The following is a 13,213-nucleotide window of genomic DNA, read 5'->3' as shown; positions in this document are numbered from 1 at the left end:
ATCACGAGTCATCTAATAATTGTCAGCAATAAACTTTGATATTGATTACACAGATGCTAAGCGGAGACCCGTACCACTTGCGATAACACACCAACATAACATCGCGAGGTAGCAGACAAATGATAATACGAACACCAATAAGTCGAAAAACTCCTATTACAGAAAAATCAATTGTCCTGAAGAATTGCCGGTGTTTAATTAGGTGAACTGCCGTTGAGTCAAAAACAATGGTTGTCATGAAAAACTTCGAGCTACGAAGTTTGAAAATCATAGATCTTTTCCTTTTGTGTGATTCTGGAGAGAAAAGCGCAAGAATAAGTTTTCTTATCAAACGACCGAAAAAAAAATCATTTGAACCAGGTACAAGCCAAAATCATTTAGGCGGAAGAAGAACTTATTCGAAAAAACAAGCAAAAAAAGAGAAACCAATAATGTCTGATTAGTACACCTAGAAATTAAAAGGTTAACTCGAAAACCTTAGCATCTAACTTGAAAACTGCTAGCAAAAGAAAACTCCGATATGGCAACAAAGCCGAATCAAAAGACAGGCCGAAAATAATCAAACAACCAATAGGCCTTCAAACTTTTTGAGACAAAAAATTATTTTCAAAAAAAATACAAGTCCTGCCCCGACTCGAAACTGAGATCTTTGCCGTTCCAGGCGTAGCTATTAAGCCGACAACAACAAGTTGGTCGCAGATGTCGAAATATTAATTTATTATATATCAAGCAATCAATTGATTCATTTACACAAGGTGTTAACCTAAGAAAAGAATATATAGCGATTAGATAACGCATGCTAATCTCAAGCGTAAAAATATTGGATATTTATTGTGTGTAATAAACAAACGTCAAAAGCGCTATAGACGGTATTTTTTTTTTACAACCAGCCCGACGTTTTAGAGTTCACTCTTGTTCTTGGCATTCCGTACGTGCCAAATTATTTGAAGCTATATTGATATTGCACGCGACTTACCGTGCTATTTTCAACTTTTTGCATTCTTAATTCATTTTCAGTAGGACAATTTTTTAATTATCTTTTTCATACTTTTAAGTTTCCCAGTAGTTTCCACGTCTATTTTTTCAACCCCTCCCAAGGTGAGAAGGCATATTTTTTCTCATTTTTTGTATGTTTCGAATGCCATACATTTATTTGCCTTAGAAACATACATATGTTTCTCAACCGTTTCTTTGCCTCATGGTTCTTCTAATAGAGGTACGTTTTTTCGGTCATTGACTTGTAGCCTTTGCTTTTAAATTTGAGCGAAAATTGGCGTAATAAAGTAACCCTCCCAAGGTTGATCAGCAAAAATTACTTGCACTGAAAATTGATTCATGGCATGATTGCACGTGACTGTTTTTTCCAAGCTGTTTCGAACAATAAAACGCCAAAGTTAATTCAACTGAAGGTTGAGTCATGGCCTGATTGAATGTTTTGCTGCATCTACGAGAGTTAACTCACAGATCTTTCGAGCGGTAGATTTAATGAAAATCAGGCACTTATCCAATAGTGCTAACTTAGGTAAACAGTCGCTGAATCGAAAATATGATTGTCATGAGAAACTTTGAGCTACAACTTTCAGAAAATCTAAGATCTTTTCTTTTTGTTTCTCCACAAACGACCGAAAAAATGTTCATTGAGCCCATTACATACAAGCAGTCAAAATCATGAAGGCCGAAAGAAAAATAACATCGAGACAAAAGCAAAACAGGAAATAATACGAAGTCGCAAACCTACTGTGCAAAAAGATTGTGTTTTAGTTCTCATCAGAATCATTACTTTCTTCAAATAGTGGTCAGAATTTTGATTTCAAAAACTTTGTCACATCTGGATCACATGAACTAATTTTAGTATTAAAAAAAAACATTCAATTTCAGCCATTATTTATTTCCATTTTCTTTACATAGACGACATAGTCAAAAAAAGTAAGTGAGACTGCAGCCGGTAAAATGGTGGCTAACAAAAAAGCGGATTCTCGAGCACCTCATGCAGATAATGTCGAAGATACTACAGTGCTGATTTAAATTAACCGGACAAAACGCGTTAAACTTGAAATTTAAAACGAGTTTTTCTCAAATTGGGTTGAGTTTAGGTGAAAACTTATGAAGACAAAACTTGCTTAAAATTTTAGCAGGATTAATATGGTGTAATTTGTTTTGCAAAATTCGGGCACAAAATTTTACACCAAAAATGGGTCATTTTGGCTTTTCTTAGTTAATCAAAAACTACGCCAAAAAATACCCAGTCGATCACAGACATAATTATATCAAAGTGAGCTCCTTACGTAGCCCAACAAACTTTCAGAAGGGCATATTCTCCAAAAAATTTGCAAATTGTTTAAAAATTGTTTTTAAACAAATAGTTGGTATTTTTTATAGTAAAAACGACCTTTTTTGTCTATCAAACAAAAATTAATTACTTTATACAATGTTTTGGTGAATAAACCCTTCTTAAAGTTTGTTGGGCTACGTAAGGGGCTCACTTTGATATAATTATGTCTGTGATTGACAGGGTATTTTCGGCGTAATTTTTGATTAACTAAGAAAAGCCAAATTACCCATTTTTGGGGTAAAATTTTGGGCCCGAATTTTGCAAAACAAGTTTTGTCTTCATAAGTTTTCACGTAAACTCAACCCAATTTGAGAAAAACGCGTTTTAAATTTGAAGTTTAGCTCGTTTTGTCCGGTTAATTTAAATCAGCACTGTAGAGACGGAGGCGAATCACCGCCCAAGAAGTTTTAGGCTATAAAATTGCCAGTAAGTACTAGAAACGAAGGCAATTCGCTTCGTGAAATTTGCGCTGAAAAAGTGGCTGACAGCAGAACCGAGGAAGAACCACCAATTGAAGAGCGCAACGAAACGTCACCATGTGCTAAAAGATGGGCTTGGCAACATACTGGAGTCTACGAGCCTTCAGGAAAGGTTTGATCATGATTCCAGTCCGGTTTCTGAATGTTTCTTTTGAAGTATTGATCGTCGAAGATAGCTGAGAATTGTCGATTTGGCGGTTTTAGTTAAGTTTTTAGGTCAGTTGTTTGAGCAATTGTGTTGAGATATTAACTATAAATGAAAAAGTGTCTTGCCTTCTGTTTTCAACTATAGACCAGGCGGTTTCTTTAGGCAACTCAAGCTGAACCAAAGCTTACTTGTTATATTCATGTTGATTGAGTGTGATTGGCAGCCGTGTTCAACTATTATGGGCACGCTGGCTGTCCTCTCAGAGGTAGCTGTTTCTCGTAAATGCTGTCTATTTTTTTTTTAAATATTCATTTCTTGAGAAATAAATCTTCTTCCTGTTTTCTGCGTTTATCTTAGCTCTGGTTATGGCTCAAAACTAAATTTGCTGCCAAATCTGCTACCTGATTACGCGCTTCAAAAGCAAAAAATTAATATTATTTTTTTCCGCGACATTTTTCCACGACACTAAAAACTCCTTCTCAGATTGTGAAGAGAAAAAAGTTAGTTAAGGCTTCGACGATTTTCTGAATTTGATATGGCTATCAAGTATGTCATTCATAACACATTTGGTTTTCTTACCTTACGTCATATTATCAGTGATCAAGAGCGGAAGCAATGATCAAGAGCAGAAAGGATCACAGAGTTGAACGAATCAAATCTGATTGGCTAATAAGAATTCAATTGTATCTGTGACTGCAACAGAAATACCTTATTCCATTCAGAGATTGTTCAAATGATAAAACGCAGACGAATACAAAAAACAAAGATTTCATTCACTGTACACACAGTAGCCTGTAAAATTATCAGTTCGGTCATCTGATTCATCTGATTTTGCAGACATTCTGCTCAGTACTTCGCTTACTCAACTTAGCAGTACAGCTACGCGTAATCTAAATCCTGTCGAAATTGAAATTATGGTAGCTGGAAGAAAAAAATGGATCTAAAAAATCAAGCAGAGAATAAAACGAGTTTGAGAAAAACGGTAATGTTTGGGCTTGAGATAATTAATTTCATATTTTGAATCGACCATCTCTTTATTCGTCATTGCCTATATAAATATTGCCTTTTCTGTGGTTTAAAAAGCAAATACCAAAAAATTAATTCACAGTAGAAGCGACATCCAATAATAATAGCTTGGTAAATAATTTTATTTATGCATTCAGTGCCATTGTCAACAATTTGTCCTGAATTGAAATTTGGTTTTCGATCAACTTGGCCAAGTACAACACCATCAAGTTATCTTTCAGACCTCGGTTGATTGTTTCTTTGAACTGTTCCGGTTTGACCTGCGGAAGATTCATAATGAGCTCTGTCAGCATTCGTCCCACGTGGCTGTCGCCGTGAACTTTCCCATCTAGCACAGATTCTACATACCCAATCAATTGATCAAGCCTACCCAGTATCAGTTCACAGCTAGAGCGCACTAGATCTATATCACTCAAGGCGGGAGAGACCTTGGACTTTTCTACAATTCCCTGTTTGAATATTTCGACCGCTGAAGTATCAGCTGAATGTTGCACAATGTTGAGAGTCACGGGATTAAACATATGTCCCAGAGTCTGTTTTGGTACTCCCATTGGAGAGCTAACAAAAGCCTTGACATCAATTCTTCGGTTAATTTTCGATATAGTTTCAACTAAGACATGCACAGGTGGCTTGACACATGCTCCTGTGTAGAACTCGTGAATCAACAGTGAATGCTCATTGATTGAATTGCCGGTGGCAAACCATCCAACAATTGTGTCTGAAGGATTTGCTTTCTTGTGCAGTTCAAACATTCTGTGAGCAGCAAGCTTATCAACTGCCACTTCATCGTCCGACTCTTTATGAGGAACCATAAAGCAAGCATTAACCTCAATAACACCCCCAGCATCATGAGATCCAAGAAGTGTTCCCATTACTCGTTGGTCATTGGCCCCTCTTCTTTCATAAAAATCAAGGACACAGAAAATTACATCCAGCTTTATGTTGACGTATTTGATGCCTCCGGAGACAGCCTCTTTTGATGACGCCATAACAGACTGAAGAAAATAAACTACTAAAAAAACATGCAATTTCCCACTCTACTAGGAGGCTTTACAGCGTTCGAGGAGTCGGATATTTCGCACAGCATCGCGCATTCTTAGCATAGTTGGAAGAATTATAGTTCACTCAGTTTGTTAACTTTTAATTGGCTGCCAAACAATCGATGCGATTTCATTCACACAAAAAATACGTATTTTGTTGAAACTATGTAACATTTCTTTTTCTTTTTCTTCTTTTTTGAATAATCAGAAGGTCAAAAGTATCATAGTAACCGAGGTTACAGTCAGGAGCCCCTTCATCACGTATTCCAGTCAAAATCCTTTAAATTTTCTAGATATGGAAGTGATAATGTTTAAAGAAGATGACAAGTGTTGATGTCCTCCTTACTATTAAAATAAATACGGGTTACGTTTCTTCAATAAGAACACGCTACTTGACACGAGAAAAAATAATAAACAAGTGTTACAAATAAAAAATTTCGTCGAAAATTATTTTGTCATTGTTCCGAGTACGCAAGCGGCGTTCCCAATCTGAATTGCCAGGGAGATTCTGTTTAAAGCTGCCTAATCTGGGTTCCTCAGTGCATATGCTGAGATTCTTAAAACGCGCTTGCTCAAAAAAAAATTGTGCTGGGGCCGACCGCGCACTGAATTGCAAAAGATAGCGGTTAAAAAAGATACCCATCATCTGCTTCTTTAAACTTGTCAATTTTTCGCTCTTCAGCTTCAGCCGTACCAGGGTTAAAAATAGACCCGGCACTAATCCTACTAGACGCTAAGGAGTCTACTAACGTTACATCCCACAAGAGCTGCTTACCAACATCCCGTGGAACGAGCGTCAAACCGTCTGGTCGCTTCTGATCGGTCCTGTAGAGGTTTCGTGGTCCTAAACGGAAGGTGAGTAGAAGATAAACTGTGCTTTAAAAAGGCAATCAGGTTTGAACGCCTAGAGAATCTCCTTGCATTTTGAGGCAAGAAAGACCATGCCAACCATCATCGGTAACCTTTTTTCCGCACAAGCATTGTGCCATTCTGCCAGATGACACAGCATAACCTTCCCGCGACAGAAATAAAAGTGACTAAAGGCCTTATGAACAGAAAAGTGTTGCGACGGAGGGTCAGAATGTTCTAGAATTTTTATTTTTAAAATTTCGATCGGAAGAAGAACATTTCTGAGAAATAGAAAAAAGACGGCCATTTTGAATAAAAAAGACGAAAATCAGAACAACGATAGAAATTGTGAAGAACGGTTGTATCAGAGACAGAAAAACACGGAGCCTCTTATCGTGGCAATAACACACGATAAGGACCTTAGTGACAGATATTTGTGGAGACGGAGGCTTCAGTGGGGGGAAGAGAAATACCACGGAACCCTCCCGGGACACGAAATATAGGAGATAAGAGTGTTATCTCAAGAAAATCACGGGAGCGGACGCTTGGTCCCCCAGAGACTGTTATATGTGAAGGGACTGGGTAAACTAACTATAACAGCTGCTGTAATGTCCTAGATCTTAATTAAACACCGATATTATTTGATATTTCAGGACATGAGTAGATAGAAAAAGGAAAGGGTCAATCCATCTCCAATGGATTTAATATAAAACTGTCACACAAAAACATAATAAAATAGGTTGTTCGAGCCGTGTTTTTAATGACAATCACGTAGTCTGAGGATCCGAGACTCAGCTATGTGGTTGTGTTCGCATGCAAACGAAAGCTGATCAAAAGTCGTTTGACTGATGGCCTAAAAATGGTAACTTTTTACTTTGCCCTAAACAGACCAGAAAATCAACTGGCAAGGTCGAGACGGTGAAAAACGAGTAGAATTAAGGTAACTGACGCCTGCCAGTCGTTGATAGGTACTTTTTCTACGCTCCGTCGCTGTGTGATATTTGGGCGAATGTTACATAGACGTTTTTATGGCGCTCCTGGGTGGGCCTGTTAAAGGCATGAAACCATCATGATCAGCAAGCGTTTCAGCGACGTACCCTCCGCTCCGGGCGTATGCCCGAGTTAGAGGCCTTAATGACCGTTATTGTACTAGGGGGAAGGTGCGTACCCTCCGTCTAGTGCAATTTAGCTTTTTAACTTGGTTAACACCGAAAATTCCGGGGGCCGGAGGGTTAGGTGGGAAATCTAGAGCCCGCTTGTCCTGAGGTCCCAGGACCAAAAACAATTAAAGAGAAAGCTTAAAACCAAACAAAAATAGTGTATAACCAAGAAAAAGCCAAAAACAAATTTATTTAAAAACAAAAAAGTACAAAAAACAGTAAAAAAATCCAAAAAAGACCAAAAACAGTAAAAAACATAAAGTGACAGTTTATATGTTATTTCCGGACGAGATGTGATCTGACCTTCCTATTTGTTGTTGTTTCAGATTGATTTATATCGTCTCTGATAGAGAGATTGTGTGTTTTGGTGAAGGGTTGGGTACCCTCCCTCGAGTGTAATTTGAGTGTTTAAGCACGTTAATGGTGATTTTGCCGGTGACCGGAGGGTAGAGTGGCAGGCTGATCAACGTGTTCCACACTCAACAGGGACATCAAGGACAACATCCGCAACGACTGTTGGGTATCGTTGAAGCAATTTTAGTATCGTTCGGGTACTATTTCCTTAAAACTTAAGTGGTGGGGGGCACGATTGGCGCGGTCCGATTGTACCCTCCATCGATTACAAATTTCCGAGTTAAGGGTCTTAATTCGAATATTTTGGTGCAAAGGAGGGTATAGTACTATTTATTAACGACTATTTATAGATTATTGTCCTTACTATATATTACTTATCTCCTATTTAGACCCAAGAAACACCCATTTTTTGTCGAAAATTACCAATTTTCGACCAAACTGTAGACCCCCAAATTTTCGGATATCCGAGCTTTTCCGATAGGCAAAAAGCTTTTATATAGAGAGTAGCCACGTAGTTCGATCCCCTTTATTAAAGAAACCGCGTGAGCAAAGATTCAGTGGAAGTTAGAAAAACGAGAATTTTTCGACCAAAATTTTGATAATTTTCTGTATTTTGTCAATCTGTTTTGGGGATCGAGTTTTTGAGTTTTTAGAGTTAGAGCAATAAAATTTTTGCGTTAGGAGCGTGCTAGCATAACGTGCTCGGTTACTAGAGAAATTTTTGGGTAACCCTCCGAGTAGCTCCGTGGATAGAGCTAACGACTTAAGGTTTGGAAAAGGAAGGAATCGGAGGGTCCAAATTTGATAGTTTTTGGCCAAATTTTTGTTTCTAAACCAATTTTGGTCCGGTTTTTTGCATTATTCCAGTGCCGTACAGGGCTACTACGCTCATTTCAAGTATTTTTAGGCACTTTCGACCGGAATTGCGAAAAAAGTCTTTCAGATCCTATACAGGTGGTGAAAAAGGCCATTTTGACAAACGCGTTTTTGGCGATTTCTCAAAGACTAGTTATCCGATCGGGATAATTTTGGTACCATAAGTCGACGTTTTTGACCACTTTTCCGAATCGCAACCGTTTTTGGGTTGATTATTTCGGAAAAGAAAAATTTTTTAGAATTTGTTGGTTCGGAGGGTCCAAGTAACGGGCAACCCTCCGAGCGGCAGAAAATTTTATCAAAACATCTTTTTATTCAACTGGGAAGGTTGACCGTGTCAGCCAACCTAGTTTTAAGTCAGGTAGACCGCTTTCAGAGGCTTTACTGCGGTGATTTAACCCTTTTTCTTGATTTTGGGGGAACCCTCCGAAGTGACCCTCCGGAGTCAGCTAAGCCCTTTAGCAACCCTCCTTAGTGGAAAATTTCCACGAGATCACCCTAAGAAGTTGAAACAGCTCCCCCTAGAACCCTTAGCTTATTTTGACGTTTTTTGAAGCTAGTAGGAGAACCTTCCAAGTGAGATCAGAAAATTTGAAAATTTTGGAGGTACCCTCCGAAGTGACCCTCCGGAGCGTATTAAGCATCTTATTGACCCTCCTTAGTAAATTTAGGGGGACCCTCCGAAGTAACTTGGGTGATTAAGATACCCTCCTAAGTAACTTGAGTGATTGAGGTACCCTCCGAGGTAACCCTCCGGAGTGTCTTAAACCTTCTAGCGACCCTCCTTGTAAGAGACTTGAGTAAACCTTCTGTGGCAATTTGGGAAACGGAAAATATCCATTTAATTAGGATCATATTAGGATATTAGGCGTGCTTATCAGGGTCATAAGAACCCATTCTGACCCGGAAATTCGTGATCAACTTTGGATTCTATATTGGGTGTATTAGAAGTACCCGAACAAGATTTTTTTTTTGATTGTGATTTTGGTTGAGTGGTTGCCTTGAGCTACTTAATAGGAAAGTTCGGGCAATCCGGGAACAAATAAAGGAAGACCTCGGTGGGTGTATGAAGCAAATACACACCCACTTGAGAAGAAGAATTGTTCCCTACTCTCGTGCACTTGGAGCAGTCCGAGTGTGGGAGAGCTTTTTCATAGATTTGACGAATTTTCGACCAAGAGGTTGCCTTGAGCTACTTAGTAGGACAGCTCGGGCAATCGCAGGACACCCAAAAGAAGACCTCGGTGGGTGTATTAGGCAAATACACACCCACTTGAGAAGACTGTGTCCTGGGCTTCGTTCTTTCGGATCGTTCCGATTGGGGGAAGTCTTTTTCTTTAAGACTAAGTTTTATTTATCTATTTCTGAATCATCACTGCTTTTTATCGAAGATTGTTTAATTTTAACAAAGCAGTGACTTGATAAATTGTGTGGCGATAAATTGATACTGACAAAAGGTCGCTGTCACCTGTAGGATATTCTTATCTGATTATCGATTGTGTTTTGTGTGTCGATTATATCTTGTGGAAACTTAGTGATACTGTTATACTATACAACCGGGTTGAGTTAGCATTATATCAATACTGGGTAGACCCTGTGTGTAACTTTAGCTGAGTCACTAATTTAGTCGTGAGAGATCTAAGAGACATTTTGATACTGACGGAATCGAGTAGGCAGCGTTAAGTGATTTAACTAAATCTTGTTTGTGGTACGTTTGCATTGCCATCAAATTACGAATACTTTCATTTTGTACAAAACTATGCAGCGCAGGGACTCGTTAGGATCGACTACTAAAATTCCCAGGCTAAGCAAGGGAAGCACGCGGAAATTTAGAACTAGGCGTAGCCAAACCTCGTTTAGCAGCGCTTCCGACGCGTTTGCTGAAGACGAATCGACTAAAGGTCAACCTGATCTTTCAGTGATCGAAATGAGACTAAGGAGCGAGAAAAACCTTGATGGCAATCAAGGGCGGAGCGCCGAGGCCGAGCCTGCGAGCGAAACGCCGGTGGATCCCTTTGACGAAGGGGAGCGAACGCTCATTCGACCCGACTTTGAGCCAGACGGGGTCCTCGAGCGAGAGGGAGTCGAGAGGACAGAGGAGACCTCGGAGCGTTCCGAGGTCGAACCTCGGGAGGAAGTGTTGTACAGGGGAATGTCCAAATCAGAGACTAAGAGCTATAAATGGAGAAAGGAACCTTCACATCTGACAAGTGCACACTCGTCCTTGGCCAAACAGAGTAACAACGCGATGATGTCGAGTATGAGTCCGGGTGAAGAGCAGACGTTCTCGAAGGCCAAGAAGAGTTGGAAGTCCTTGTACGACGAACGCATGGCGTCACTACCAACTGTAGGTTTGACTTCCAGTGATAACTACCCGGAGATAACCCATCCGGATGTGAACTTCACACCGTGCCCAAGGAACGACATGAGCAGGGAGGCATCTTCTGCCTCGCCGACCAGGCCTATGTCAGATGGGATAACGATGGGAGCATCATCAACGTTTGACAGACTGATGACGTCAATGCACAAGCAAAAGGGCGGTGCGTCATCAAGTACTAGGCTACAGCCACAGTTGACCTCGTCTTCTCTGGGGCTAACCCCGCCACTGGGGGCAGCTGGTGACATAAGTGATATGTTCGCTGGTGTGATGAATGGCCTGGATGAATTGAGGCGAGACATGACTAAGCGGATAGATCAAGTTGACGAGAGAGCTCACCATGGTCGAGAGAATTTGAAAGATGAGCTAACGCACGTGAAGTCGCAGGCGAGGTTTGATCAGGCTCAATTGATTCGTGACACCGATCAATGCCTGGCCGAGAGCCTGGCTCAGGCAAACAAAGAGTCAGAGGAAAGAGAGGCTAGGATGACAAGAGAGATCGAGCGATTGTTGAATGATCATGATAATACCTACGCCCAAACGATGACTGGCCTGGAAAGGAGGTTGGACGCCAAATCTGACTTGATGATGCGGAAGCTTGACGCGATCCTGAATGGGAATAATTGGCAGGAGCATTCCAACTCAAGGGAGCGCTCACGCCATGCGAATGTTGGAGATGGTACGGGCAATAGTGCCAGAGCCCAGCAAGGCTCGAGAACGAACTACGAACATAGAAACAAGGAGCGGCCAAGGGCAGCCCCGCAGAGGCCTGGCTGGACAAATCCAGTCCCACCGGAGGCAGATGCCACCCCGGAGACAAGATTGCCAACCGTGCCACAAGTCAGTTCAGTACCAGATCTGACTACAGTCTCACAAGACACAACGATGTATGCCTCGATGTTTGAGCCTCTGAACAGATCTCTTGAAACATTCATCACCAAGCTCTCGAAGTCAACCGAGAGAGGAGAGAGGTCAAGAAGAACACTGAAAAAGCCGAAGTCATATAAAGACGAGTCAGACGGCTGCATTGATACTTGGATAGAGGTGATGAAGTTACACTTTGAGGAAGAGAATCTCTCCAAGAAACAAGAGTGCAGCGCGCTGACGAGCAACCTGGAGGGTACTGCATTAAATTGTGTAATGACGAAAAGAGCCAATGAGAGAGACAGCACTCGCAAGATATTCGACATCCTGCTGAATCGTTTCGGCTCTGGAGTACAAGGGCACCAGGCCATGGTGAAGTTCGAGAAGAGGCGTCAGAGAGATGAAGAATCAATAGATAAATTCTTGGACGACCTTGAATTGCTCAGGAGGAGGAGCAACCCGGATGAGAGAATATCCGAACGAAACTTGGCGATCGCTTCGAAGTTCATGGATGGTGTAAGGAGTGAGGAGTTGAAGACGATGTTGGCCACTCACTTCACCCTGTCGCTTGACCAGGTACCCACGCCCGACGACTTGCGTTTGAAGTCACGCGAGTATTTACTGATAAAACCGAGGGCGCAAAACCGTTACAGCAATTATGGTAACTATAGCGGGACAAACACTGGTGCGAATTCCAGTTGGTACAAACCTCGCGATGACATGGACAAGAGGAGGTCGTGTGCGAATTGTGGTTCGATGGACCATCACGTTTCTGCGTGTTCTGCATACAAACAGAACATGAAGGCCATAGGCTACTTTCTCGAGGACGCTGACGCGACCGACGAGGATCATGAAGAGTACGTGAGAGGGCTCATCATGAAATATGGTCCGAGGTGTTTCTTCTGTAATTTGGAGGGACACTTCAAGTCGGATTGTACTCAATTTTGGGACGCAGTAGCGGACGCGAAACATCCCCGCCACGAAGAGGCGCTTTCGGGTGTCAAGGCCAGTCGAGCACGTCTGATGAACGAGGCTGAATCTCGGAGAAAGGAAACGACACCGAGCACCTTTGCGACCAAAAAGGTTAAGACATGGCCTGACGAGGTGGTAGCCTCGAACCTCGAAGCAGAGTCGTCTAGTCCACTCAAGGTGGATTACGGCCTGGCGGCAAGGACAGCGCTGCAGAATGTCAAACAGGACCTTGCCACGAAAGAAGTGGAGCAATGGGTAAGGTCGGAGCTGGAGAGCACAGATCTTCGGGAAAGTCTTAATGTCCTGAGTAAGACGACAAGAGCAGAAGATGAAAAAGAGCCCAAGAAACAGGGACTAAAACTGAACGTTATATCTGGCAAGACTTTCGGCATGACGAAGGCAGGGACCAAAATAATGTCTATCATCTCAGTCGCAGGGCACCAGGTGGTCAAGAACCTGAGCGAGCCATCCGAGATTACACTGGTCCACCTGGACATCTATGCCGACTACCTGAAGGAGAAGGATCCCAAACTGGACTCCAGGGCAGTGCGAGCGCTGCTCACAACGGGAGGTCCGAGGCTGATGAAAGTGGACGGACATTATATCGATGTCCATGGCCCTTACCCGATTCTGATGAACGTGGATGGCATCAATATCTACACGAAAGCTCACATAACTGATGCGAACGATCAGGCTGGCCGGATATACATTGGTCAAGAGGAGCTGAAGGTCAGAC

At 41.6% G+C, this 13,213-nt stretch overlaps 2 protein-coding genes across 2 annotated transcripts in view; both read right to left on the bottom strand.

The window, feature by feature from the left end:
- Positions 1-13,213, bottom strand: part of LOC134854559 (zinc finger protein 749-like) — a 354,798-nt gene that overhangs the window by 74,183 nt on the left and 267,402 nt on the right. The window lies entirely within an intron of this gene.
- LOC134854247 (eukaryotic translation initiation factor 3 subunit F-like) lies at positions 4,042-5,002 on the bottom strand. The gene has a single exon (XM_063870423.1). It carries the CDS (start codon positions 4,972-4,974, stop codon positions 4,111-4,113), a length of 864 nt encoding a protein of 287 aa, XP_063726493.1. The 5' UTR covers positions 4,975-5,002; the 3' UTR covers positions 4,042-4,110.

Source organism: Symsagittifera roscoffensis, chromosome 9 (assembly GCF_963678635.1).
Source record: "Symsagittifera roscoffensis chromosome 9, txSymRosc1.1, whole genome shotgun sequence".
Classification (NCBI taxonomy): domain Eukaryota; kingdom Metazoa; phylum Xenacoelomorpha; order Acoela; family Convolutidae; genus Symsagittifera; species Symsagittifera roscoffensis.
This window is presented reverse-complemented; position numbering and strand designations above follow the sequence as displayed.

Coding starts and splice junctions, on each gene's coding strand:
- LOC134854247 (XM_063870423.1), bottom strand. CDS start 4,974: ATGGCGTCATCAAAAGAGGCTGTCTCCGGAGGCATCAAATACGTCAAC.